The sequence below is a fragment of the Anas platyrhynchos genome, chromosome 1 (genome assembly GCF_047663525.1).
Source record: "Anas platyrhynchos isolate ZD024472 breed Pekin duck chromosome 1, IASCAAS_PekinDuck_T2T, whole genome shotgun sequence".
NCBI classification, from domain to species: Eukaryota; Metazoa; Chordata; class Aves; order Anseriformes; family Anatidae; genus Anas; species Anas platyrhynchos.
The window spans coordinates 189873692-189897583 of record NC_092587.1 but is presented as its reverse complement, the minus strand read 5'-3'; the positions used below and the strand labels follow the sequence as shown (position 1 = coordinate 189897583).

Here is a 23892-nt window from a genome sequence, read left to right as displayed (position 1 = left end):
GGCCCTTGTCTTTTAATGTGAGATTGCTTGGTTTGCATCTGAAGGGGCCAAGTTAAGTTGTAGCAAATTATTTCACTGATTTTTGGTTAAACTTCTTTCTTGTGTTCAATGTTGATAGTCCCAAAAGCACATAGCTAGCTCTAAACTGTAAAGAAGATGCTATATAGGTGCAAAAGGGAGCTACAATTCAATATAAATGCAAAATAAAACACGCGTAATTGACTTCACCATTGTAGACCAGAGTATTTAATCAAACTGTGATGTTTTAAAGCTTTATCTGACAACCTTGTGGTGCTATGATGTGAAGTTTTGCCGTACAGATAGTCAGCCAGTAGCATGTATAATGAAGTATTCATACGTTGAAACAGCCTTTTGTTTTCCTATGCTAGGATTTTTTTTGTCTCTAAATTATGTGCTATCTTTACAGTTATGATTTATAGCTTGATAGGGCAGTGATAAAATCTGGTATTCTTATCGTGGTCTGTGTTAAGTATTCCAAGAAAACCCAGACTTTGTGTAACTTTTTATTTTTTTCCTGTCTATGAAAACCAATGTTAGACACTGAGTAGATACAGATAGCTATAGGCACATCCACAGATGAACAGAATCTATTGACAGGAAACAAATCAAGATCAGATTGTTTGGTTAAGCTTTGCCACATTTGATTACATTATTACAGCTGTCTTACAGTATGCTGTCCATGTGTGTTCTGCATGTGCCCATATTTCTTCCTAGCAATAGGAATGAGGATGTGTGACATCGTGTTAAAATACTCAACATGAGTCTTTGAAAATCTATGTTCCTGGCTACGCTGAAGCCTTTCCTTGTAACTTAAGGCACTACAGTTAATTTCTAATTTCATGCAGTCATATAATAGGGTGTCTTTATTACATGGTGATATTTCTTTGGCACAGTAAAATTCACAATTTGTCCATTAGGTAATAGAAAATAAGGTCCTGGCTGGGGAAAAGTGTTTTAGCGCTTGTTCAGCACGTGGTTTTTCAGGATCGTATGTTCTATGTACCGATGCACTTGCTTAAAGCTGCACATAAATCGAAGCAGTGCCACAGGAAGATTGTTTTCCTGCATCGAAGCCTACATTTAAGCATGATGGCTATTCCTGCATCAGCAAGCAGGTTTGCAGTGTAACATAAGTGGTGCTGAAAGCCAGACTGCACGCTGTGAGGTGGTGGTGAGGTTACACCCGATTACCTCTTAGCTGAATCGCTTTGAGGGAAGTGATTGTTTTCCTCAGCATTCGTGACATCCTGTCTGGAATAGTGCACCAGTTTTGGGACCCCCAGCACGGGAAGGCACTGACAAAGCAGAGAGTTCGGCAGAAGTCACTGAGGCGGTGGTCCTGTGAGGAGAGGCTGGGGGAGCTTGGTCAGCCTGGAGCAGGGATGGCTTTTGGGGACCTCACAGTAGCTCTCAGTACTTCCAGAGAGGTCAGCAAGGAGAGAGCCTGGCTCTATAGAGCAGCTCAGAGCAAGAAGGCCATGGGCATGAGTTGAAACAAAAGGTCCAGCTTGGGGCTAAGTAGAAACCTTTTCTGTGTGAGGACAGTCAGGCAGAGGCATGGGTTGCCTGGAGATGCTCTGCAGTCTCCATCCTTGGGATTTTGACCCAACGTGATGAAGCCCTGAGCAGCATGGTCTGACCTCAGAGATGACACTGCTGTGAGCAGGAGGCTGGACCAGGCTGAGCAGAGGCCTCCTGATGCGTCTCTCAGCCTGAATGATCCTGGGAATGCCCAGCACTGGTACGAGTCTATTACCTGTGCTCCTAGAGACTGCCTCGTAGTGTGAAGCAAAACCTAAGCAGGGCTGATGAGGGTGTTACTTTTTGAAACACACTCCGAATTCCAACCAAGTGTATAGATGCACTCTATAGGAAATTTGGTTTTGTTTTTCATTGACAAAGAACCAAGTCCTACCAAAAAAAAAAAAAAAAAAAAGTCCTGGTAACACCTCTCTTTCCTGTTATTTTGTACTCCTGATTTCAGTCTCTGCACCTCTGAGACCTTTTGTCTCTTTAGAGACTTACATATATTATGCTGTCCAGCACAGTGCTCTGCCATTATGTCAATCTTCTGCTTTCATAGCTGTCGTTCCAGTGCTCTGTGGTAAATCCCTGGAGCAGGAACTTCAGCTATTACTCTGTTGGTTTAAGCCTGTGGCTATAGTTAAGACACTGTCTTTTCACATACCATAGAAATTTTCCATCTAAAATTTTCTGTTCTATCCAATTTAAAAACACCTTTATCCTGCTTTGTAATATCTGGTGGGTTATTTTCTAGCTCAGAAGTAAAGTTTGAAAAGGATCACAGTTTTTGCAGAAAAATAAGAGAGCAATGGTGACCTCAAAGAGCAAAGAATGCCCAACTAAAGCATTTAGAAAAAGGGTGGGAGACAGTGGAAAACTTCAGTAAAAGCATTAGAAAAGCATAAGTAAAAATGATCAAATGAATACAGATTTGACTTGGAAAAGAAGGAATAATATCATCTCCCTCTGGAATATGGTAACATCCTGTCTAATATCCTTTTACCTGTGCTGAAGTCTGCATTACTGGGCTTTCTGCTTGGAGCAAGGTAATTCATTGCCTGTTTCCAACTCTTTTCCCCTTCTCTCTTTTCTCTTTCATAAAGGTGCGTGGCTCATATTTGAAAGAAAAAGCATTTTACTCCTGTCTTTCATATTGTTGGCATTCAGAAAGAGGCCAGGTCTTCGTTCTTTGTGCCACTGTATATTTAAACGCAGCAGTATTCATCCCAGTGAACTGGTTTCATCTCTTTTTTCCTTTGTCCATTTATCGTCAATCAGGGAGCTCTTTCAGTCTGTTACCTGTTCTTATTTTAATTAGGTTGGCAGGGACCTTTAAATATAAGACAAGTAAAGCTGGTGGTAAAGGTTGCAGTGTTTTAATGCTGAAGGTTTGGGCAATTTGAAAGGTGTTCTGCAATCAGTTTAATAGAGCCAATACATATTGGCAAATAAACAAAACCTGTTTGATTTAAGATGAAGTAACACTCCCAGGAAATTATGATCATGGGGAAAAAAAACAAACCTCTGTTTTGAGGTCTAGGAAAATCAGATATTTTTTTTTCAGTGTATGTCTGCGCTGCTAGAAGATTTGTCTGTCTGGGGGACTGAGGGTTAAGGGATGCAGTGGGGTTGTGCTCCAGATGCTGGGTCTTGCTTGTTGCAGAGCAGTCTGACTGTGTCCATATCAGGTAGCATTTGGTCCCAGGGGCTTCTTTTGGCTCACATGCCCTTAAATACAATTGTTATTTTTGCTTGCCTTTTTTGTGTTTTAAAATACCTGAAGTAGTATGAGAGCTGTGTTAGATTTGACTAAAGCTATGTCTTTGTTCTGCTTTATGTTGTGTGTTGAATGCCCTGGCGTGTAGGTCTGGAGGTGTTGAGGTGTTGGTGTGCAAAGCTGTCAGGAACAGCACTGGAGAACCATGTAAAGCAGAGAGACACAAACGTCAGGCAGCTTTGTCCTTGCCATCCTTTGGGGATGAACTTGATCTGTTTTGATTTGGAGAGGAAAGGTTGATTTACTCCACATTTGAAAGAAAACTCACATTTCTGTGTTTTCGGTAGTTGGGAGGATAGAAAATGGCACATACCAGACAGAAGTCTCAAAAGAAATTGAACGTAGACACCATTTTTGAAAATTGTGGCAGCTCTGTTCTCCTTTTCCCAGCTCTGCACATGAACCACACTGCTTTTCCAAGCAGCTTTGTATGGCAGCTTCTAATACACCTTGATAAAACTGGAGCTAGTGCAGGAAAATTGAAATTGGCCTGGCAGTAGAGTTATGTGGCAGAGTAATAAGCCTTTGTCAGTTCTCAGCTGAAGAGACTGCAGCAAAAATATCTGCCAGAGGCTCGAGAGCACCAGCAGGAATGTCTGTTGGGAATTAATAGTGCATCAAGAAGGCAAGGGAAAAGAGGATGAAGGCTGAGCAAAAGAAATACAGGACAGAGGGACCTGTATGTTCTGCATCAGTGTCATTTACCCCACGTCTGTGCAGTTGTAGCTTCGATACAGCCATGCCCAGCTAGCGCTGACATTGTCATCTGTGCTGTTCCTGACCAGATCACCTTACTCAGTAGTCTTATGGTGTCTCTTCTTTCATTGTGATGATGTGGCACCAGGACAGCTGGAGCTTTCTCATTATTCCCCGAATGTGACCTCATGCAATGAAATGGTCTTCAGTGTCCTCCATGCTGAGGTGGTGTCCTGGGACTGATGGTAAAGGGATTTTATGTGGGCTTGGTTCTAGATGTGCTGATGCTAGGGGACAGCCTATGTTGCATAAAGAAACAGAGAGCATTGCGTTGCATCAGCTTTTTTATGCTAGCATTAAAAAGTTTGAATAATCAATGTCATTAGCATTGCTAAAACAAATGAAATATAGGGAGTGGTGTGCTTTTCTCACTGGTGGGTGCCCTCGCCTGAATTTCTGTCCTTACCTCATGAAGCCGGTAATTGAAGAGATGTTAAATTGCAAGGACCTGACAGAGTATAACATAGAGATAATCCTTAAATTGGTTTAAAAATAAGCAAATCCCAATAACAACAACAAAACTATCAAGGCAATTAGTATCACTTACATTAAATACCTTGGCTACTTTTGGATGTTCAAAAATCTGGCTGGCAGCTCTTACTCAATTTTATCATTGCTTTTCACTCATTTTCACATAGCACAATCCCTTTGGTGGAGGCAGCTTGATGTTCTTAGGGCTTCTGAATCAATGCGATTACTAATAAAAACTCTGCAGTAGCATTTACTTCATAATGGAGATACAAAGGCTATGGAGAATATGGTTTAGCTTTCATTCTCCAGTGGCTTTAGCAGTTTGGAAGTTAAGGAAATGATCATTTTTGCTTGTTAAATAGATCAGGTTTCATATTAAAACAGGGAGAAATAAGGAAACTGATCTCTTGGTGCAATTTTTAACTAACCTGTTATAGATAGATGCTAACTTTCTGTCTAACTACTAATTGACTTTCAAAATACCTAGTTGCATCATTGTTTTAAGAGTAACAAATCTCAGTTAAAATGAAATGTGTGAATCATTCTTGTAGTTCTGATTTCCTTTAAAGACCAAGAATTATGAATAATATCTCAATCAGATCTTTTATATCATTTTTCATCAGTAATGTGTAGGATGAATTCCACGTGTATATTAGATGTGCATTAAACATCTCGGTGTCTCAACTTTATCATGGAATCATTAAGGTTGGAAGAGACCTTCAAGATCATCTGGTCCAACCATCATTTAATCTTAAAATATTAGAAGAAAAACATACCAGGAATTTGTTTTAAAACTGTGGATCTTCTTATTTGTTTTAGGAGAAAAGGCTAAAAGAAAAAGCAGCAAGGAGAGAAGCCAGGAATAAGAATGCCGAGGTAAGACTTATTATTTTTTTTTCTGATCGAGTGAGTGAGTGTGGTTTTGAAATTGTTTTTTTAATTACTGCATTCCTTTCTATAATAAACAGTGGTTTGATTAATGACTTTTTACGGATATTTTCTTTTTGCTTATCTTTTGTCATTCCCTTGCTGTGATGTGGTTGTAATGGTTTATTATGGAAAGGTACTGAGTAGGGTAAGTAATATATAGATAGAATCCTTTTGGAATTGTAACAACTTCATTTTGTATATCAAGTGCGTTGCCATTTCAGCTGCAGTGCTGATGCCATTTTCTTTTCCTCTGAGTACTTGGACATGTTTATAACTTGCTGCAGTATTGCAGGTAGTAAGGGTTTTGGTGAAATCTCATTTCAACTTGTTTCTGCTGAACCTTTCCTTTAAGCTGCAGTTGTTTACACTGAATTTTATTCCTGCCTCTTGTTAGGCCCAAACCCTTTGCCACCCTTTTTCATATGTGTTTAACTGTTCTAGTTTTCCGTATTCTGTGATTTTGATGAACTGAGATTTCATTCAGCTGCAGTGATTTTCCAGAATATGGACAGAGGAGTGTGTGTCATGTCTCATGCTGCATCTCCTGTGCTATACGTGAATGGTTGCTGTTTGTTCTCAGCAGTTAGCAAGTATCTTACTCCCCTGAGAAAATGGATAATGTTCTGTGTTTTTTTTTTTTTTTTTTTTTCCCAAGCTGATCATGCACTGGGAGACTTGAGTACAGGAAGATACTTCCTACTGTAGTTCTGAAGTGGAAAGTAATTACAGTTTAAGATGGAAAGCCTAGTTATACTAAGTATTAATTATGATTCTGTCTTCAGAGATGGAGGCTATGAGAGCCACTGGCATCATGACTCCCCAGTCAAGCAGTAGAAATTTTGTGAATGTAATTGGATGTATAGAGATGCATAGTTTTAATATATTCAGCAAGCATTGTAGGAAAATTAGGGAATGAGGGATTAACAAATGTCTTAATATAGAGAGAAAACACTGATCAGGCTGCACCATATTTGTAAATACTTGGCTCTTAGTTCATTTCACCTCTTTTTCAGGAATAAAAAGCCCTTTGTCATACTACTCAGCAGCTGGAGAAATAAACCCAGTCCTCTTAAAAGGCTCTGCTTATTGATGCACTTCCCCTATCCTAGTCTTTGGTAATCAAATGAATCTCTCTGCTGGTGGGAAATGAAGTAGGTGTCTGTTAAGGACTGATCTGTGTGAGTGTGCATGTGTACAGGGTGGGTTACGTGCAGAATCACCCCCCCAAAATTGTGTAAGGTAAAAAGACAATTTGATACGCCCTTTCCTCTCCTCTTTCCAACACTGGCACATTGAATGTTGCCTGGCAGACTTTCTAGTCCTTTTGTCGTGTGCAAGTGGCACACGCTCTCAGTGAAGGTGCCAGCTGTGTAAGCCTGCCACTACTTGGACTTTGTTTTACTCCTCAAGTGCCCAGCTCGCTCTGTGCAAGAAGAAGCAAGCCTCAGAAGCTGACATAATCCTCTTTGAAAACTGCTGGGCTTTTTGTTTTGTTTAGAGGCTATTTTTGCCAGAACTCTGTGCAATCGGGTCCTGTCACTTTCTGTGGGGCTCATTTGAAGGGAAGATGTTTCCACTGGGAAAGGCTGTGACAGCTTGGAGCTGGGCACTGCAGTCCTGGACATGCAAGGGAGCAGTAGCTGGTAGATAAAGGTGGCGGTTTCAGGCTGTGAGGTGTCTGAGGAATTAATTAAGAGCACTCCCTGCTTCACAGAAGCTTGTAGATGAAGCTATAGTAGCTGAAGCTCTCCATGGTCTGTGTGGGATATGACTAAGGCAGCTCCTGTGAGACACCCAGACCAAAAAAAAAAAAATACAACAAAGGAAAGCAGTAAAACAGAGAAACTACTGAAACAGAAACCAGTTTAGCAAACATATGCTGCCTAAATCGGGAGTTCAAAAACCTTCACATTTTCTTTCAGAATATGGCTTGTGACCCACTTACTCTGCCATATAAAATTCCTTTGGCAATTAATAGGGTTCTGTTAAAAGAGAATGGAATACGGAGAACCAAAAAAGCAGCAAAGGTATTTTTAGCTATCTAACAATGCAGTTCAGCAGCTGGAGAAAAAGAGTAGATCAACAGTTCTGAACAGCCGGTTGCTTCAAAGCAGCTGGGGTCGTAAATTGTTGTTCCACTTCTTCTACCCGCTTCATTCCTGTTTGTTTTATTAACTGCTTCTCTCATATGAGAAGCTCTTTGGGTTACTGAGAATTATTTATTGTCTTTCTGTTCTGCTCAGCCCACAGGGTCTGCCATGACCAAAACTGCTATTTATTTTTCCATTTTAAATATTACACAGTAATTCATCAATGATGAGTTCTGTATCTCTGCTTTGGTGTCATTTGTACCTTTTGTCCTGATATTTCTAGTGCTGTTTTGCTGAATGTGCAGTGCCTCGTATGGTAAATCTTAATGTATGCTGGCTTTCTTTCCAAATGAAAATGGAATCTGTTTGGAACAGCTTCCAGTTTGTTCATTTTCACCCTTTAACCTGTACATCTGTGGGATTTTATCTGTCATCATCATTATTTTAGCCTTAATTTAATCTCAGATCCTTTGGTTATTTTACTCTCAGTTTTAGGGTTTCTCTGGTCTGTGCTTGTTCATCCATTTCATGTCCTGGGAGCCTGGACTTACTGACACTTTTCATTTACTCTGCCTATGTTCTTTTCGCTCGTTGCCTACTTTTGTTTAATAACAGCCTTTCCTTCAGCTTTATAGCCCCAGATTATTCTGTGGAGAAGGAGAGTATCTCCATTTTTACCTTTCATTTCGAAGTGCAGGAGTTTTCATGCCTTTCATGAGCACGATTCTTCTGTCGGTATGCCAACAAAGAGGGAAATTAAGGTCACAGGAGAGATGGGCCTTAAGATATTTCTCCTGCTGTCACAGGAGCCTAGAGCAATTGCAGGGAAGGTTTTCTTCAACCTTTGTTGTACTGGGATGGACTCTGCAACTGGAATTTAATAACCAATTCTGGCGTACCCTACTGAGTGTCCTGGAACAGGGGCTTAGAGGAGTAGGTAGCTGCAGTGTTATTGACTCCACCTTGGAGAAATCCCCCATGCAATAAATAAACCAGGTAAGAAGTGAGGGCTCTTAAAGGACACTTTGGAGAAAGTATTCCTTGGAATTTATTGCCATTAATTGAATTTGAGTGTTAAAGTATGTGAAATCAGATAAAAGATTTCTCCTATTTATATTAAAGAGAAGTTGGAAACCTAGGTTTAGTGGTTTTTGTTTGTTTGTTTTTCTATCAATAGATATTTTTCTCCCAGTGCAGAATTGGATGAGATATTAACAAATGCAGTGTTTCGAGAGTGAAAAAAAGCAGGTGTTTATCTCTAGTTGGTACTGATAAAATTGCAGTCCTTGAACCCTCGAACAAATCTGGATACTGTTTGCTGTGGTCCTCTTGAAAATGGTCTAGAGAAAATTGAGCAATCGTGTTGTCTTTTAATAGGCAGGTAAAGCAATGTGCAGAAGCACAGGCTGACGGCCACTGACCTGGGGCTTGGCCACAGCATGTCTCTGTGCCCGAGCAGCCCCATGAGGCTGGCACTCACTGGCCCTGAATTACTCCTTCCCTTCTAGGCTTCAACCGGTGTTTATTGGTCCTTACTGTGCAAGCAGCTGCTAGTTTCAGCTTAGCTGAATATGACTGTAGTTTTCATTTAGTGAGTTTACTGTTCTGCTATTCTTGTGCCTTAGAACAGTGTTGATGTGTTAAGGAAACTTCCTCACTCCATAATTCTTGCTTTGAAGAAAATTATTTTCTTAAAGGAAAAAGGCATTTTCCAGAAGCAGCTGAACAGGTCTGTGGGACACAGAGCAGGGAGAAGACCAGGAGTCAGGATAAGGTGATGCTTCCAGCTGCAGCACTGATGTTCTTTGTGATCCTCAGCAGCCAACACCCAACATCATGGGGAAAAAAGAAAAAAAAAGAAAAAAAAAAAGGGCAAACTAGCCCCTGAAGGGCTTCATCAGCATCAGCATCTGCTAGAAAGAGCTGGAAGAGCATCTGCAAGCAGTGCCAGGAGGTGAAACTTGCTCAGTCATGACAGTTGGGTGGATCACTTCAGCCACTGGTAATCCTATAGCAGTTACAGAATGGAAGGTACTCATGTACTAAGCATTAAAATGAAAGTAATGCTACACAATCTAGCTGCCTTCCTGTACCTGTCATCTTGAACTTACTGGTGTTGAGTCATTCTGAGAGCAGTCTACCCAAGCACTTCATGTTTTAAGAGTTTACTCTGTACATTTTGTAGACTGGTTGTTTAGGGATTGTCATCTCACCGGTTGCTTAATACAATCTTTGACGGTGTTGAGTTTGGTGGTAGGTGGTGGTATTAACTTCTGCTCATGTTTGACCCTCAACTCGTCTCATGCTGCTTGGATAAGATGATCAGTGTATCAAAGCTCTGTATTTTACGGCTTTATATTACTTACATGAGCTTATTTTTCTCTTCGTGTTATTGGATCAGTCACTTTATCCATTATTCTCCTAGAGTCATACTCTCAACACCACAGAAAACTGGTTGTGTTGCATGATGTAAAAGTAGTATAGCTCTCCTAGGTAATTCACAAATAATTAATAGTTATTGATATGAGTTACTTGGCATATAGCAGGATGCACACTTCTGGTTGGATTTGCACCATGCAAATGTCCAAAACTGAAAAGGAGGGGTCTGACAGGCCAGAGGCTGTTTATCCTGACATTTGTAAGAAAAATGTTGCCTACTTAAACCTAGGGAAAATGAGCCTGAGCACATGAGAGGGATTTTCTGTTTTAGAAGAGAATGAGGAAGACAAATCATTGTAATACGGTTGAGGATGGGGATTGTTATCGGGCAGGAAAACTGATGTCCTCTGAGTACGGAGGCAGATCCAAGTACTTGCTCTTCAGAGGCACTTTTTCATAGGAATGAATTATTGCAGACTAATTTTAGAGCATTAAAAGATGAACAGCAAACTCAGGATGATAAGTATGCTTTAACATTTCTGATGTCCTCTCTTCTTCCCCTGTTCTTCCTCAACATGTTTTGGTACTCTGACAAGAGTTAGCACTCCTGTATGAGATTTTACATATTTTATTAAATATATTCTTAGTACACTTTATAATCTAAAATTTTTCTCGGAGTTGCAGTGAAGTTAGGACTCTTGGTACTTTGTTACGAAGGGATGTATGTGAGCACATCTACAAAATACACCTGGGTGAGCAGGAAGCATGTACTTAAAAGATAAAACCATGACAGATTAAAGCATTGATATCTGCATGTATCACATCACTGCAAGGTATAATCCTCAGTATAGCATTCTGTTTTCTGCTTTTTTGCTCCTTATGTCATGCTCTGTTGAGATGTTAACCAGAAAACTACTTTAAAACCCCATTTTCTTTTACTCTTCAGTACTCTCCATGGAATTTGAGATAAACTGGCTGAATGGGTCTCAAGAGATCTTTGTGCCAGGTAGCAAAGGGACAGAAATGGATCTCTTGGGAACCTATTGCCAATAGCCCTGTTGGAGAAATACAGTTTTCAAGATACGATGAAAATTTGACATCCATTGTATGTCATTCCTGGGGTTACTGGAAATGACTTCTGTTACCTGACACCTCTGCTTCTGCCTTGATTTTCCTTTTCTGTGAGAATCCAGCCCACAGCTTTGTCTGTAGGCTGGAGACCCTAGATTTGCTGTGGATGTGAGCAGTAGTTTCAGTGTGGAAAGGGGTGTGTGGGACTGAAGGAGAGGAATTTGGTCCGTGCCTCCTGTCAGTACAGGTTCCCAAATCCCTTTGACCACTTTATCCCTACATGTTCTTGGGAAAGTCGTGTGGGATACCCTGCATTGTGATGGGTAGCTGGTTAACAGTAAAGGTGCTTTGGTTCTGGGTCACCTCTCGTGACCTGGTGGATGGTGTTGAGGAACCATTGCTTTAACTGCCTGCAACTTCTAAAATTGGAGCAGCATTTCAGGGTTAGATCCTTCGTGTGGACTGGAGGATGTAGACGTTTGTTTTGCTCATAGAAGACCTCAGGAGAGGGTTATCATGGCCCAGTAAAGCCTCAAAACAGGCTATGGCTTATTGCTGCTGTTTGATAGCTGCAAAAGACTTGCTGAGTCCTCATCAATCATTGCTCTTGATTCTGCAATGCACAAAGAGAAACAAACATAAAATTAGAACAATGAGAATTCTGTAGCTGAATGATAATTCAGCTACAAAATGTTCCAGTATGTCTTGTGTGGAGAGTTTACAGCTGAAATTACTCTGAGAGTTAGCTCCCTTTTATTAAGTCATACTTAAAACAATTTAATTAACCTTGGTTTAGAAGTAGATCTGGTCTCTCAACTCTTGCATTCTGTACACATAAAAAAAACCCTGTAAGTAGCTATATTTATTACCATTTCGTTTTTGTAATGTTTTGTATTTTCATGAGAAGCTCTGAGGATGAACAGAAATTTGGAAAATTAATATTTTAACCTTCTAGGTCAGTAATTTCAGTTTTTTTTCTTTTTTGAGGCAGAATCTCAATTTTGGGTTCAAGTTGTTAAAAGGAAATAAAGAAGTCAGTGATTCTGAACTATCTGTATTCTGAAATAATTTTAAAAATCAACATATTCTACAATATTTAAGTTCCTATTTGAAAATGCCTATTATGCCTGTATGGAAATGTCAACTATATTTTCCTACTGAAAATATCATATTGATGATTCCAGCTCACATAGCACTTAAATTACTTTAAGGAAAGCTGTAATAAGTCCTGCCTTTTCTGCCAATAAAATATATATGATTAAATTAGTATTTATGTATTGTAGCCCTGGACACATGAGAAGGAAGGATTCTTACGGATTGGTTTGCAGTTATGCACACTGCTGTGAACCTTATCACTGCAGCCACCAGCACATGGAGAATTTTAAAGATGCTTATAAGTGACCATTTATAATGATTGGGCATAGCCACAGCAATTGAATTTTGTGAGTATGATATACACAACTGTTATTTTTAATCATATGTGGTATGTAATGACAGCCCAGTGCTCTACACACAGTAAGCTGATGATTTGCCAGTTATTGAGGTGATTTCTTCCCAGTCTTTGGCAGAAGCATAGATATGGGTGGACGTGGAGCTTATGCATGCCTGAAGACCCAGAAGGTCTGCTGCAGTGAGGCAGATGCACAGTGCATCAAACCAAGTGCATTTCCATTACAGTGCCTGACATAAGTATACTATGTGCTTTGCTTTGTGTTTGCTTTCAAATTTATGGTAATCAGAGGTAGGGTTGCAGTTCTGAGGGGGGTTTTGATGCAAGATGCGATATGGGTTTGTGAGCACAGAGGCACAGGAGAGGTGTCCCTCATCTCTGCAGTGTTAGGGAGGACAAAAGTTACTGTCCTTATTGTTAAGTGACTGTTAAATTTCTAATATAATTCTGAAGAAATTTCACCAGTATTAAAGCTTTGCAGATTGCAGTGTTTAATTCAGTATTCATTAGGGAACTTTTTGTTTCTGGTTTATCCATATAAATTTGAAATAATTAGAACAGGATCCTCGGAGCTATCTTAGATTTACTTTCAGAGCTGAGCTCCAGGATTTTCAACATGTTAAAGACATTAACAGCAATGTTTTGGCATTGGGGAAAAACTGAGTATTTTTTTATTAAAGGCTTAGGCTACCAAAACTGCAAGATTGTGAATTGAAATAAATGTGTTAACATATATGTGTTTCTCTCTTTCTCTTGAATCTTGTGGGTTGTGTTATGGTTTATTAGGATCATAAAATCATTAAGGTTGGAAAAGCCCTCCAAGCTCATCTCGTCCAACCACCCCCCTACCACTATTGTCACCCACCAAACCATGTCCCCAAGCACCACATCCAACCATTCCTTGAACACCCCCAGGGACGGTGACTCCACCACCTCCCTGGGCAACCCGTCCCAGTGCCTGACTGCTCTTTCTGAGAAGTTTCTCCTAATCAGCACCATCTCCCACTGCAAGGTAGCCCATTTGTTGAGCCATGTAAGATGGATGAACTGGAGATGAAACGGAGAAGACTGCTTCTTGTATCTGTGGTAAGGATGAGCAACATGATGCTGGGGGTACTCAGTATCTGCCTCCTTTGCCAGGAAAGGGCTTTCTGTAAAGTCAGCTGCCACCTACTCTGATGTCACCTCAGGGTTTGCTGGCACCCACCCCACAAAAGGGGCTGCCCTGTAGCTGGCAACCTCTTGCCAAGTTTCTTGCTCCTGGAATTCAAGGAGACTTGGAGTAGACAGGGTGCAAGGAAATCAAATGATGCGGCTAGTGAGGAAGAGGTACGTTAACTCTTGGTAGCTGTAGAATTAAGGAGTGCTTTGGCTCCAGTCCATCCAGGCTCTTGAAGGGGGATCAGCAAATAACCGTGTAGCTGCTCAAGTCGCTGTTCGAGCCCTCTTTCTCCTTTGCACAGAGGTGTGTGTTATTTCACTCCCTTTTCCTCCTTCCCCATGTCTGTGGGTATCAGGAGCAGGATTCCACCATCACGTTCCTCCCCTCACGTGGCAGTGTGATGGAGCACAGGGAGAGCAGTAAGAGTTACTCTTCTGCAGGTTCCTTTCTGAGGCTAATGACTGAGCGCCAGTGACTTAGGCTACATACATTTTTCCATGTGAATGCACATTTCATCAATCCAGTATTTCAGTTCAATAGTTGTATCTAGAAAAACAGTAAGCAGGCAAGAAAGCAGACAAGAACATTTTGTGTATTGCAGAATGCAAACCATTGAACACAGTGTATTCAGGGGCAAAGACCTTCCCACCTGAGCTTCAGATTTCCATTTCAGCACTGATTGGATGTTTTCATGCTACCTGCACAACACCATGTTCTGTAACTTAAATAGGGGAAGATGAGAACACTGGGACTGTTTTGTATTTCTACCCTGTTGCTCTTTATCCTTTCTCTTTGATTAAAAAATGTTAGAGAGAGATTGTTTAAGGTGCTGTGATCATAGCTCATCAGTATGTAAGCCTTTCATTTTTCACAATGCTCTCTTGTAAAGATAGCAAGTGTGCAGTTTAAATGTAACTAGCCACTGGGATGTGGTTTGGAATTCTTGGCTTCCACATTTCTTGTTCAGTTTCTTCACTGATCTGACACTCTTCTCAGCAATCCCAGCCTCAGCAGAACATAAATGGTCACTTTGCCCTGACTTTGGTCAAGGAATAGGAATGAATGGACAGTGCTGGAGCCACACACTGGTGTGTGTACAGTAACCAGTGTTTGAATTTTCTCTTCTTCTCAACCACAAATTTTAAAGCTGTAAACCATAAAATTTTACCATAAATTTTTAAAGCATTTTCTGTGTTCATATATGTTTTAAGCAGCAGATCATGCTGTTTATTATTGTGGAGTTCTTATTCTTTGTGCCTCAGCACAGTCCTTGAATACCTTAACCAACATAGCACGGCAGAATAGCCTGGAACTGAAATTTTGGAGACCCTCTTCTCTATGTGCACCTTCAATCCTGAAGAGGTGGGAAACCCCAAACAATCCAGATCTAGTAATCTGACGTTTGCAGCAGCTTTCACGCACAGCATTTAATTGTGAAGTTGAAATTTCTGTATTTGTAAGCCTTTTTCTGAGAGCAATGCAATCTAGTGAGAGTGTGTTCTGCTGTGAACAGCACGTGTATTCACATGCCTCAGTTCTGGCTCTATGAAGTGCAAGCATCTGCATAATAGTTATAAGTAAGCTGGGTCAGAACTATTCACACATCTTTATTTGCATCTGGGTTTGTTCTAGTATTACTCTCAGCCACTTCCCAGCTTTCACTATGTGTTTGAAACTTCTTTAGAGCGTAGTTTTCGGATGCTGGGACTCCACTTTGCTGCGTATCTCAGGTATAAACTTCTGAACAATGAGTTAATTGGCTGATGAGCAGGGTTAATCTTTCAGATGTGTTTGGATGATGATAACATCCTCATGCAATAAGGAATCGTAGTTAGCTTAAATTAAGCAGCTCTGTTTTCTCAGCATCGCCCCTGTTTATATTCTTGGAACGTGTTGCTTGCAGCATTCTACGTAGTCAGCTATAGCTACTCGCAGCAGTCGTAATTGCTACTAGTGATGAAAATTGATTTGTGCAATCAGAAAATCATTATCTGCATTCTGACTGATAATGCTGCAGTTGCCAGTGTTTTAAAATTCTCGTGATGGCTGTTTTCAGAACACTCCCGGGTCATGTAGTCACCAGGATTCCAGCTGCTTTATGCTGAATTTTACATGAGCTTTAAAAGAAAAGGAAAAAGCTCTTAATGACTGTCTCGATATGTTTTTATCTCAGACCATTCTTAAAGATTCTGTGTTTTGTCAGATCCCTCCTTTGCCAAATACACGAGATCTGCAGTAGTTGCACCATCCCAACGTGCTTTAAGACAGCACACAGTGTTTGTGGTATGTATTCTGTTCTTTTGTATTGTCGGCTGCATTGATAAAGCAAACAGTTTATTAGGAAACTTCAAGCTAGTAACAAGCATGTATGGCCATTTAAACATCCTGCATGGATGCAGAGGAGGTTCAGGCTGGATATTAGGAAAAGTTTCTTCACCTAGAGGGTGGTCAGGCATTTGGGAAGTGGTCATGGCCCCGAGCTTGCTGGAGTTTAAGGGACATTTGGACAAAGCTCTGAGGCATGGGGTTTGGGTTTTGGGCAGTCCTGTAAGGAGCCAGGAACTGGATCCTTGTGGGTCCCTTCCATCTCAGGATATTGTGTGTTTCTATGGAGAGCCCAGTAAGCCCCAAACAGAGCACAGCCTTCTTTTTGAGGAGTCCATTAGGACTCCCGGTGTCTTTGTGTGCTGTCTCAGGTCTCCCTCAAGGTTTCTTTGCCTTATGGCAAGGCACAACTTTAATTTTCTATCTACCTTCCGTTTATTGTTTTCTTTCGCTCTTGTTTTTCTTTTTGATCTTTTATGAATTTTGGGGGATTTTCTGGGACTCTTACCTTTTGCTCTTTCTTCTGAAGGAGCCAAATTCCAGCTGCTACTCTGTTGGGTTACTTTGTGCCTTGTGGAACCTGAGAGCACAAACACTGGAGAACAGCAGGAACAAAGATAATAGCATCATCTGGGAGCAAAGCTTTAGTAAATGTGCTTAGTGTTTTTAGGGAAAGCTTGTTGAGTTTTAATTTGGTTTTATTTTTTTTCCTCTTCCTCCCTGTACTGTGTTGTACTTCCTTGACATTGCTTCAAGAAAATGCAAACTGGTTGTGTTTTGCTGGGCTGAACTGCTCTCGTATGGCTGAATAAACGTTGGTTTCCCAGTGGCCCCATTCCTTCCTTCCATAGAGAGCTGAGAGAGGCTGTCTCTCTTGCTCCTTGCACACATTTGTATTCTGGCAAGAAACCTTTTGCTAAAAGAGCATCAGTAAGGGTTCAAAGCTAATCACTCCTAAGCTAAGAAAAGCCAGCATGAAAGTTGGCAGTGCTTGTCCCTTTCTGTATAAATCCGGTGATGCAGATTAGAAGAGACGATTCTGTTCCTCCCCGTCCGCTGGCCTCAACTTCCTGCTGAGCCAGATCTCCAGCTTGGAGCTTGCTTAGTGTACAGCCACGACTAAAGGAGGCTGTGTGTGTTTTTCAGTTATTTAGGATTTTCATTTGCTAATTGTAGGAATGCCATCCATTAGGTAAATGGCTTCAAAAAAACCTCTGGTGACAAACAACATGTCCATGTAAACAGTGAGCTGGACTGTTGCTGTCAGCTTTATTTCTAGCATTCTTGAGTTCTTGATTCTTGCAAATTTAAGTCTCTTAAGAGACCCTATTGAGTCTACAAGCAGAGCCATTTGGGTTATATCCCGGAAAACTCAGGTTTCACTCTTTGTTGACGTTAATTTTGGGAATCATAGAATCAGTTGGGTTGGAAAAGACCTCTCAGAGGAGCTGGGTTTGGAAAACCTGAGTTCTCTTTTGAATGGGCAATTGTGATAGGTAAATTATCTTTTAAACTCTTGGAACTACTAGCATGGACTTACACGACACCCTTTTTTTATCAGAAGGTTTCTGTGGGAGGTGCAAATCCATGGAGCCTCAGTGCAGTTGTGGATCTATGTGCTGTTCTGGCCCCTGCAGCTCAGAACGGAGGTTGTAGTTTTCCCAGTGTTTTCTGGACCTCTTTCTACAGATACAAAAACAAACAAACGAAAAAACCCCACTGATGTTAATAGAGAAAAAAGACAGGCTAGGATAGATAGCCAGATATTTCTTAAGTGGCTGAAACAAGAAAGCTCTTCAATAATGTTTTCAGAAGGTAAGGTCTCCCACCCTGTGTAGTTCTTTCTGAAATTAATCTCAGTGCCACACGTGTAGCCCAGCTTTGGTTTAGGTCAGCGAAAGGATTGAGCTCAGGTTTCTTTCCACCCTCCTTGGCCACTCAGTTCAGAGCTCTATGAAAAACTGGTGGAATAAAGCTGGACAGGGGGAGCATGGAGCCATTCTCAAACTCTATGCTTAATTGTGAGAGCTGGAAATCTAAGGCCAGTGAATGATTGCTTTGCAAACACAGTTTGCCAAACATTTGAAATTGGGTTTCTTAACTGGGTTGTTTAATTTCCTTTACATCATTTCTGTCGCTGTTGCCATTGGAAAATGCAGTTTGCTGCATTATAACAGCTGAGAACTACGACTTGGGTATGAGGTAATGTACAGTCAGCATGAAGGTACCCACGCCAGAGCTCTGTGCGTAGCTCTTGCAAGGTGTGTTGTGGCATTTCTACCCATCAATCTTATTTTTTAGGCCTGAAATTCCCTAAGATCTGGAAATAGGTTTGCTTTGTGGTAACCACGTAGATGCTCAGTCAGTGGTTATTTCTGTTTCACAGATGGTCACAGCCTGCCTTGCTGTTTGCCTGGTACTTGCCTGCAGTCTCATTTCCTCTTATCCTTTCTTGTGTTTGTGCAGGTTTTTTCTGGTTTTCTTTGGTTCTTGATTTTCCCTTGTCTTTGAACTTCCATTTCAGTCAGAAAAGGAGTGATTAGTGCCTTGTCATGTGAGATTTTCTAAATTACTACTAAAGAATTGAGCAGTGTCCATAATAGTCTGAGAGATTTTTGTTCTCACGTTGCTGTCCACTCGGAGCAACAGCTGGGAAAGGAACCTTGGAGTTACTGGATTTTGTTCTGCTTCTGGGCTCTCTTGTGCAGAACTGCCCGACCATTTCCCGTGTGGTGCTTGATACTGAATACAGACAACTGAGCCTTCAGACTGATGTGGGATCGCTGGATGCCCTTCTGTTCATGGCATGGAAGAAAAACCAGCCCCATATCTTCCAAAATAGGTTGCTACACTTTGGTAGCAACTCTGCTGCTATATTGACTTCGGTCTTCCTCCTCTTTTGTGGAAAGTACTTCTATATAGATAGAAGTGCCTTGGAAGCAGACAGCTACCACTGATAGAATGATAGGTTCGACATTTGTCATTGTGGAGAAAAATCTCAATGTTATGCTGAAAAAGCATTTTTAAGCCTTTACCAGTGTTTTTTCTATGTGTAGTTACATGGATAGCACCATAGCAGTTTTATAAAGTACTCCATACATGTATGATCTTTAGGTTACTGCTTTTGCAATACAGTATTTCTGTACATTATATAAAAAATGAGTTTTTCAAATGGATGTTCATAAAGATGAATTGATTTAAAAATCCAGTCAGCAGCATGTAATAGGATTAGACGTAGTTTATACCAGTATATCACTACCCTCCGTTCATTCATGTTGGACAACCTGACAGAGCTTTGAAATTTTCAGCAAGAGGAATTGTGGGTGGACAAGGGAAGGTGATTGATTAATTACAGTCACAGTCAACTCACATTCACATGATTTACATTAGCAGCTATTTGAGCTGAAAACTCACAAAGATCAGTAGGCTTTGCTTTTAATGGCAATCTCAAACAGTCCGTTTTATTTGATAATTCATGTGCTATTAAAGATGTCAAAAGTCATTAGCATTTTTAATTTCCTGTCAGCTAATATTCTAGCAGATCGCATATCTGTAAAAGTAGTGCTTAGAGTAATTATCACTGTGATCAAAGTATTGACTGACTTGGGAGATGCATGCAGCCTAGGAAAGTCGTTCTTCCCAGGTACTTGAGCTTGTGTGGCAAAGCTCAAAAATAATACAAAAGGGAACCTCCCCCTTCTTTGGTTAATGTTGTGTTACTCTGATTTATTTTTAAAATCATTCTTGTGTTGTTAGGTTTAGTTTAGTTGAACTTTCAAATTCTCTGGCATTATTTTTCTTGTACCAGGTTAAGAGTTGCCACCATTCTGTGATTCTGTGACCTCTAGAAAGCGTAATTGGGATGAAGTCTAGTTTATCCCCATGAGAAGGGCAATTGGAGTCATTATCCCTGAGCAAGTCCGACCAAGAGAGTGCTGGGAAGCGTTTTCAAACCACAGAGGCTATACCTGAATGTGGCTTTCCTAAGGTGTAAGCTGTCAGACTGGGGTCAGAAGATACCTTATTATACTCCTAGAGCTTAGCTTTCGGTTTCCTCTGCAACAGCAAGGAAAAGAAATACAGAACAAAGCAGATAATAGGTCTACAACTCTGTGAGCTTCTGGGCAGCCCCTTTCAGAAAGGATATAGGGAGAGTGGGAGAGAGATGGTGACGTGAAAACGTATTGGATGATTTCTGTGAAAAATTCTCTGTTTGTTTTGGAATGCCAATGGCTAAACCAGCAGGAACATGTGTGCTGCTGGAGCCTGCTGAAGGGACTGGCAGTGGGTTTGAAACAGGCAAAAGAAAAATAAATAATCGTTATGTATCACAATTCATATAAACGTATATTTCTACAAAATGTAGAGTAGCATTGTAGGTCACGTGGTGACTGGATAATGAGAAGCCTACGGTTTGAGAAGAGAAAAACGTAGGGAGGTGTTAGTGCTCTGTAGGTGCCAAAATCTGCTTCAGGAACCCCTCACCTGCAAGGCACTGAAGCTGGAAGAACAGAATGGGGAAGCATCCAACTGGTTGCCCTTTTTCATAGTTTTTCTGTAAACTTCCAGTGTGCTTTCCATGACAGACTAGGCGTGAAGGGCCAATGGCTTGACTTAGGACAACTGTTTTCATGTGGTCACTTCATGCAGAGGTAAACCTTTCCTTTCCTTTCTCACAAATATATCACTGTTAGCCCAGAAATCCTTCCTGTAGTTTGGCTGTGTCAATTGGTTTGAGCCTGATCTGAACAAAAACACAGCTAGACAGAGCTTGCTGTCATCGTGCGTGGTTCATACTGACCTTTGCTTAGAATTTATGCTTTGCTGATGGTATCCCTTACTACCTTTTTCCTATCCTTTTTCTCCAGGGACATTGCTTTCCTCTAGCAGGCTTCTGAAATGATCTTTTATCCTGTTTCATTTTCTTTTGTAAATTCCTGTATTTTTTGGTGGTTGTTCCTGTCTTGTTCACAAAATGTTATTTCCTCTGATAAACAGGAGAGGACGTTCTTTGGAGTGTCTGATCCTTTTCTTTCTTGATTATGAGTTAAGCTCTCTGTTCTGATTCTTAACAAATGCTGTTAATTAATTCCTGAGAAGTATCCAGGTGATACTTTGTGTGTTGGTCCCAGATTCATCAGAGCAGATGTTTATTTTTTATGCATGCTTTCCCTTTTGCTCTATCAGATTTACTGAGTACCTGCTTACTGGGGTTGCCTGATGTGATGGTGAGGATGTTACAAAGACTGGTAGCGAGAATCACGTATTGTTGTGATTCAGCTGTGTACTCTCATTTCTGTACTCTTAAGTGTAATTTGTACTTTTGTGTTGATTTACGTACATTACCGTATCAGTCTTTAAATAAAAATCCTGTGTAATGTCAAATAACTTCACATAAGTAGCCTTGATATTAAACATTCAACCCTCCACGTGGAGTGTCTGGAAGAACCTTGTTGGAGAGTGTTGGACTTGGACAAGCAGGGAGCATCTCAGTGGTCTAAAACTAAGGAGGAAATTTTGGGGAAGTAGAAAGGAGCACAGACACTGTCCACGAGGAAGGGTTGAAGGAGCTGGACTTGTTTAGTTTGGTGAAAAGGAAGCTAAAGGACAACTTAATAGAGCATTTGAAGGGCAGTTACAGAGACGGTGGAGCCAACCTATTATTGGTAGTGATGGATGATATAGTAAGGGGCAGCAGCCAAAAATTATGACTCAGGAATTTCCGATTGGGTTCTCAGAAAAACTTGTTTACAAAAAGGATAGCACAGAACTGGAACAGGTTACCCAGAGAGTCTAGACTTCTCTTGTTGGAGCTTTTCCAGGCTCGGATGTACCAAAGCCTCAGCTGACCTGATCTAATGGTGGTGATAGTACCAGTTTGCATGGGAAATGGGCCTAGGGATCTCAAGAGATCTCTTTCCACCTACCTTTCCATCTCTTCCCTGAATAGCACACTCAGTTTTTTGATTCCTTCCTGCAATCTTCCTGCTTCTAGAGTTAGACCTTGGAGTTTTCTGTCAGTAGGAGGTGAGCAGATAGCAGGCAGCAGCTAAATCTGGCACTGAAAAAATGACTGTGCCACCTGCTTGTTCCTCCAGAATGCGTCTTAGCACTACACTACTACATACAGTATCTTTTTTCTTTAAATAGTTTTATTTTTCCCAGTAAGATTATACAAAAGTTACATAAAGGTCCCAGTTGACAGATGTAAAGCAAAGAAACAGCTAAAATTAGAAGAGGTAAAAACAGAGGCTGGGAAGCTGTCTGAACAATCTTACCAGCAACAAATTTATGTTGCATTCTGCCAGTTAGGTCTGCTCTGTTTATTAGGTCAGGCTGTAGCTCAGACAGAGTTCAAGGATCTGTAGAAAAGAGTATGGTAATGTGCTGTAAAAAGGCTTTTTAAACTTCATTAAAGTTTTTCAAAAGTTGTGATGTCTGAAGCTGGTTGATCCCAGAATCATTATGGTTGGAAAAGATCTCCAAGATCATCTGGTCCAACCATCCTCCGACCACCAATATAACCCAGATGTTGGGATTTGGCCCTTGGCAGAAGGGAGGTCCACTGTTGGAGCCTCCAAAGAGAAAGATAATTTATGGACTTTGAAGATATTTCCCTAATAAGATTATCATGAATGTACAAGAATAGGATGCAATTGGTTGTTAGAGAATGGACTTTTTATACCATATTCTTACAGCACAAAAAGGATTTTTCTAGTAAATGTGTTTTGGGGAAAATTCTTTCCAGTTCTCTCTGTTGCTGATGAATGCATACTTCATCCATACTGTGGCAGAAAAGACAGGTTCCTGTATTTAATTAATCTTTAAGGATTTACCACAGGTACACATCAGGAAAAAGCTTGGGGTTGTACTTTGCAGCATGCTGGCTTCCCTGTGGGAACATGCTTATTCACAAAAAGCCATTGTGAAATGGTAGCCATTGCTCTTCTCAGAGTCATCTCCTTTGATTACCACGGGATGAAAGCACTCTTACAGGTAGTCGCTGATGAATTGCTGTGAATTCACACTCTAGTTGACTCTGTAGTGGTTTCTGGTATTTCCATTCTTATGAGCAGTAACGCCAGTGATATTAAAAATGTGCAGAAAATACCTAAATGTAGTCAAAGATTGAGAGATTTACACAGGTAATATTGGTGGCTTCTGACTGACCAACTACAATACCAATTCTGTTAATTAACTTTGCTTAAAAAGGAATGACATAATTCATTATTGCAAATGCATGAGAATAAAGTTTTCCAGGTGCTAAAGAAAATCTGCTGTTCGTTTATTTTTTTTCCCTTTTCATTTCTAGTATGCATTTGGAAGACAATTCCCTTAATAATTCATTAGGCATTGTAGTTCAGAAACAGTCTTTGGTTGAAAATGTTCATATTTTTACAGATTGCTAATTGCACTTGGCTGTCAGACACAGAGTGAATTAAAGTCCTGAAAGGCTTCTTGGTAGCAACACAAATGAGTATTAAACAGATTAATGTAGTCTGCATGTGTTAATAAAGAAAAATCCTGTGTCACTGAGAACATTCACAGTAGCATCAAAATATTTCAAGCTTCAGGAAGAATATCCTACTGTATGATTGAGTAGAAGATATGTGACAAAATATCACTGCACCTGTTCTTACAGATATTTTTATGCACTAATATTCTTTTAACTAATTGTGTAATCCTATTCTCTAATCTGCCTCCACAGGCAGCTGTTGATTTGATGGAAGGAGTAGTTCATGACAGTCTGAGATTTATACTCTTCTAGGCTTTCTTTATGTTAAGCTCTGTGAATATAAGGATTCATTACGATTAATGAAGATTGTTCAGATTGGAGATCTGATTATGAGATTGTTGAGCCTGGAGAAGAGGAGGCTCAGGGGCGACCTTATCACTCTCTACAGGTACCTTAAAGGAGGCTGTAGCGAGGTGGGGG

General features: G+C 40.6%; 1 protein-coding gene across 1 annotated transcript in view; it reads left to right on the top strand.

Annotated features, from left to right (window-relative positions):
• Window positions 1–23892, top strand: part of DDX10 (DEAD-box helicase 10) — a 181012-nt gene that overhangs the window by 120360 nt on the left and 36760 nt on the right. Inside the window, exon 16 of the mRNA XM_027468537.3 lies at window positions 5369–5425. Within this exon, the coding sequence (XP_027324338.2) occupies window positions 5369–5425 (57 nt within the window). The remainder of the gene's footprint in view (window positions 1–5368; window positions 5426–23892) is intronic.